Raw genomic sequence first — 4,909 nt, forward strand, 5'->3', positions numbered from 1 at the left:
TGTGCGCGTGACCTTGGCCCGGGGGGCGCGCGGCGGGGGCGCGGCGGTGTCGGTGGGGGGGGAGAGGGCGGGCGGGACGGGGGCGCGCGGCGCGGCTCGGCTCGGCTCGGCACGGCGCGGGGAGCACGGCGCGGTTTGGCACGGCTCGGCTCGGCTGCGGGGACGCGGCGCGGTTTGGCACGGCTCGAGGCGGGCTGGCTCGGCTCGGCACGGCCCGGCACGGCTCGGCCCCGGCGCCGTGCGCAGCCGGCCCCACCCCCAGCACGGTCCGACCCGCGGCCCTGCGGCCCGAATTTAAGGGGAGAGAGTGGGGAGGAATCGTGCCCCGAACTGCGGGTGGCCCTGGGGGGTTGCACGGGGCCAGGCCCGGGCCCATGCGGGACTTTGCACCCCACTTGCACCCTGGTCCAGCCCCAGTCCCACATGAAGTTTTGCACCCCAGTTGCACCGGGATCCCGCCCTGAGTGGGGTTTGCTCCCGGGTGCTGTCCGGCCCCGGGCCCATATGGGGTTTTGCAGCCCAGCACCCCAACACACACCCTGGCGGGGTTTGTGCTCCGACCTGTGGCCACCCCCGTGGAAGCTTGCAGCAGGGCTGGTCCTGGGCCCAGGCGGGGTTTTGCACCCCAATTTGCACCCGGGTGCAGCCCCAGGAGGGGTGTGCAGCTGGGCTGTGCCCAGTCCCACGCGGGGCTCTGTGCCCCGACCTGCCCCCGGGGCCGGGTCTGCACCCCTGAGCCGTGCCCCCGCTGCCCAGATGCTGACAAGCGGATCAAGGTGGCCAACCCGGTGGTGGAGATGGACGGAGACGAGATGACACGGATCATCTGGGCCTTCATCAAGGAGAAGGTAGCGGGGTCCCAGCGGGGGGGCACGGGGCCGGGCCCCTCCCTGCTGTACGGGAAACGGGCGGGCGCTGCATGCGCGGAGCTGGCGGGTGCTGTGCAGGGAACAGGTGGTCCCTGCCCTCTGCCCTCTGTCTGTCTGTCTGCCTGTCTGACTGTGTGTCTGTCTGTCTGCAGGAAGCAGCTGGTGCAACCCGTGTGCCTTCCGGCGAAAGGAGGGCCCCAGGGAGGGGGGCACAGTTGGTGGGGGGGGCTGGGGCTGGCCATATTGCAGTGCATGGTGCTGGTCCCGGGCACCCCGGTGCCTCCCCCAGCTCTGACGTGCTCCTGGCCCCCCCCAGCTGATCCTGCCCAACGTGGACGTCCAGCTGAAGTATTTTGACCTGGGCCTGCCGCACCGGGACAAGACGGACGACCAGGTCACCATCGACTCGGCGCTGGCCACCCAGAAGTACAGCGTGGCCGTCAAGTGTGCCACCATCACTCCGGATGAAGCCAGGGTGGAAGGTGGGCAGGGGGTGAGGGAATGGGGCTGAGCGCCTGCTGCAGGGGGGGCTGGCAGCGCGGCGGGGAGCTGAGCCCATCTGGCTGGTGGCGGGGTCTGGCAGAACCCGCGGCCTGGGGGGGCTGGGGGGGCTGTGTGCTGTGCCGGGCCGTGCCTGGTGTCCCACACCTCACCTCTCTGCGTGCCAGAGTTCAAGCTGAAGAAGATGTGGAAGAGCCCCAACGGGACCATCCGGAACATCCTGGGCGGGACGGTGTTCCGGGAGCCCATCATCTGCAAGAACATCCCCCGCCTGGTGCCCGGCTGGACCAAGCCCATCACCATCGGCAGGCATGCCCACGGTGACCAGGTGAGCCCGCGGGGTGGCCGGCGCAGCACCCAGGGGTGCCCGCAGCCCCCCCGGCCCTGCAGTGACACCCCGTGCCGCCCCTGCAGTACAAAGCCACCGACTTCGTGGTGAACAAGTCCGGGACGTTCAAGATGGTCTTCACACCAAAGGACGGCAGCGGGGTGAAGGAGTGGGAGGTGTACAACTTCCCCGGCGGCGGCGTGGGCATGGGCATGTATAACACAGACGAGGTACTGGCAAGGGGCAGGGGGTCCCGTGGGCTGGCACGGCCCTGCTGTGGGCTCATGGCCAGGCCGGCGGGGCGGGGGTCCCGCAGCACTGTGGGGCAGCCAAGGAGCCCGGGTACCTGCTGACCACAGCGTCTGCACCCGTTCGTTGCAGTCCATCTCGGGCTTTGCTCACAGCTGCTTTCAGTACGCCATCCAGAAGAAGTGGCCTCTCTACATGAGCACCAAGAACACCATCCTCAAAGCCTACGACGGGCGCTTCAAAGACCTCTTCCAGGAGATCTTCGATAAGTACGGACCTGCTGGGCTGCTGGGGCTGGTCTGCATGGAGGGGGGGGGCAGCTGCCTGCCCCTGCTGGGGGGTGCTCCAGGGCCTGGGGTGGGGGTCCCGTGCCCCACGGCACTCATGCCTGCTGCAGCACCGCTGACAGCTGCTCTGGCTCCCAGGCACTACAAGACAGAGTTTGACAAGCTGAAGATCTGGTACGAGCACCGGCTTATCGACGACATGGTGGCCCAGGTGCTAAAGTCTGCCGGTGGCTTTGTCTGGGCGTGCAAGAACTACGACGGGGACGTCCAGTCGGATATCCTGGCCCAAGGTAGTGCCGGGGCTGCTGCAGGGGGCTGGGCGATGGGAGGGGGTGGCCAGGGGGGCGCCGCCACCCACCCGGGGCCGCCCTGACCCCGTCCCACCGCAGGCTTCGGCTCCCTGGGGCTGATGACCTCCGTCCTGGTGTGTCCGGACGGGAAGACCATCGAGGCAGAGGCGGCCCACGGCACCGTCACGCGCCACTACCGGGAGCACCAGAAGGTGGGTGTGCGGCCCCCGCAGCCCCGTGCCGCCCGGGACAAGCTGTCCCGGCCTGGCCGCTGATGGGGGCTCTCTGCGTGCAGGGACGACCCACCAGCACCAACCCCATCGCCAGCATCTTCGCCTGGACGCGTGGGCTGGAGCACAGGGGCAAGTTGGACAGTAATCCAGAGCTGATCAAGTGAGCGGGGTGGTTTGGGGGTGCTCCCAGGGTGGCCCCGTCCCACCCGAGCCCTGCTGGTGCCAGACACTGCGGGACTCGGGGACACACGCCACGCTGTGGCTGCCCCCCAGGTTTGCTCAGACGCTGGAGAAGGTCTGCGTTGAGACCGTGGAGAGTGGGACGATGACGAAGGATCTGGCAGGCTGCATTCACGGGCTTGCCAAGTAAGTGTGGCTTACGGGGCGGAGGGGTGTACAGGGAGCATGTGCCACGAAGGCAAGCTCGCCCTCTGGGGCGGCTACAGGACGGGCACTGGGGGCTGGACGGCCTCTGGGGACACTGGGCATCTATTTATGGCTCGCCCTGGTCGGGCGGTGGCTGTGGCTGGGCAGGGAGCCACGTCCTGCTGCGGGGGCTCCGCTTCCCAAGCGCGGCCAGCTGGCGCTGCTCGCTGCGTGGGCAGGGACGGGCAGGGCGCTCGCCCCGCGGGACCCCCCAGCCCTTCCCTGCGCCCTTCTCTCCCAGCGTGAAGCTGAACGAGCACTTTGTGAACACCACCGACTTCCTGGATGCCATCAAGAACAACTTGGACAAGGCCCTGGGCAAGAAGTAGAAGAGGCTCCCCCTGGGCGGGGGTCCGCGTGTGCTGCCCAGCCTTTACCTCATTTTTAACAGGATAGCGAGCCAGCGCCGCCTCTAGCTCACTGACACGGCTCAGGAACATTTGAATAATTTTTATAAGCGGTTTTCCTACGAGTGTTTTTAAAGCCTTTCTAGCAGGGGTTTGTAGGAAGGGGGTGGGGGGCTGCCCTTCACCATACTGTAATTTCTGTAACCTCTGACCTCATGGTGCCAAACAGCTATTAAACACGTCACCGGCCCAGGGCACGCGTGGTGGTGGCACGGCTCGTAGGGGGGCACGGGCACGCGGGGGGCTCACCGTCCGGCCACGTCCTCCCTGCCCAGGCGCAGGAGGCAGCCAGCAGCTAAAGAATATTCATTTATTTAGAATTATTGCTAAACAACTCTTCAAACCAAAGAGATCAACAAAAATAAACACAGTAGGGCTTTGCACAAGGGGCAGGTGAAGCACTCTGCGGACACAAGGCGGGCGCACCAGGGCTGTGCGGAGCGGCACCGGCACGGCCCGGGCAGCGCAGCCCCCGTGCGGCCTCGCCGCCCCCTCCGGCATGGCTGGGGGTGCTCCTGGGGGTGCTCCTCGCACCGTTCCCGCCGGCACCAGCGCTTTTTGGTAACGGGACAGAGGTAGCTTGTGGGGGATGCGCTGCGCTGTCTGGGAGCAAGGGGCGGGTGTGGGGAGGGGGCTGCACCGTGGGGGGCTCTGGGCTGGGGGGAGGCCGCTGCCACCTCCACCCTGAGCCACATCTGACAGGGGCTGCAGCTGGGGGGTGATGCTGGGGCTGGGGCTGGGTGGTGGCACTGGGTTTCAGGAGACAGGCGGATGGCAGCCTCTGCACTACTGCAGCAGGAGGACCCCCCTTACCCCAGGCCCCTGGGAAAGCCACTGGCCCCTGCACGTGCCCTGCTCTGGTGAGCGTGGCCGTGGGGAGGCTGCGATCGCTGCGTGCCCTGGGGCTGCTGCAGCCTCCCTGGGCTGGCTGGAGCTGTGCCACGCACTGGGGAGCAAGCTGTTCCCTGCCTGCTCCCTCCCCGGGCAGCAGGGTCCCCGTCCCCGTCCCAGCCGGTGCCACCTCTGCCACCGTCACTCCTTGGACTCGGTTCCCCCACACAGCACCTGGGAGCCCGTCAGGCAAACCAGCATCCCGGGGCTGTGTTCCCAGAGCAAAAACCTTCCTGAGCCCCGGTCTGCAGAAGCTCACAGGGGCGAGGAGCGCCGGCAGTGTGTACAGCAGCTTTGGTGCGTTAGTGCAGGCCGGCACGGGGGCTCCCGCGGGGAGCAGGACCCCTCTGGGTGCTCTGCCCGCCCCGCAGCCCCGCGCCCCACCGCCACCTGCGCTGCTCGCAGCTTCACAGATCACACACGTTACA

General features: G+C 67.8%; 1 protein-coding gene across 1 annotated transcript; it reads left to right on the forward strand.

The window, feature by feature from the left end:
- The first annotated feature begins 691 nt into the window (after positions 1 to 691).
- On the forward strand, positions 692 to 3,973 carry IDH2 (isocitrate dehydrogenase (NADP(+)) 2). The gene is made up of 10 exons (XM_035312200.1): positions 692 to 848; positions 1,186 to 1,351; positions 1,538 to 1,698; positions 1,785 to 1,928; positions 2,080 to 2,216; positions 2,373 to 2,524; positions 2,624 to 2,736; positions 2,820 to 2,917; positions 3,031 to 3,123; positions 3,425 to 3,973. Exons 1-10 carry the CDS (start codon positions 798 to 800, stop codon positions 3,510 to 3,512), a joined length of 1,203 nt encoding a protein of 400 aa, XP_035168091.1. The 5' UTR covers positions 692 to 797; the 3' UTR covers positions 3,513 to 3,973.
- Positions 3,974 to 4,909: the final 936 nt, after the last annotated feature.

The sequence above is a fragment of the Oxyura jamaicensis genome (genome assembly GCF_011077185.1).
Source record: "Oxyura jamaicensis isolate SHBP4307 breed ruddy duck chromosome 10 unlocalized genomic scaffold, BPBGC_Ojam_1.0 oxy10_random_OJ61, whole genome shotgun sequence".
Classification (NCBI taxonomy): domain Eukaryota; kingdom Metazoa; phylum Chordata; class Aves; order Anseriformes; family Anatidae; genus Oxyura; species Oxyura jamaicensis.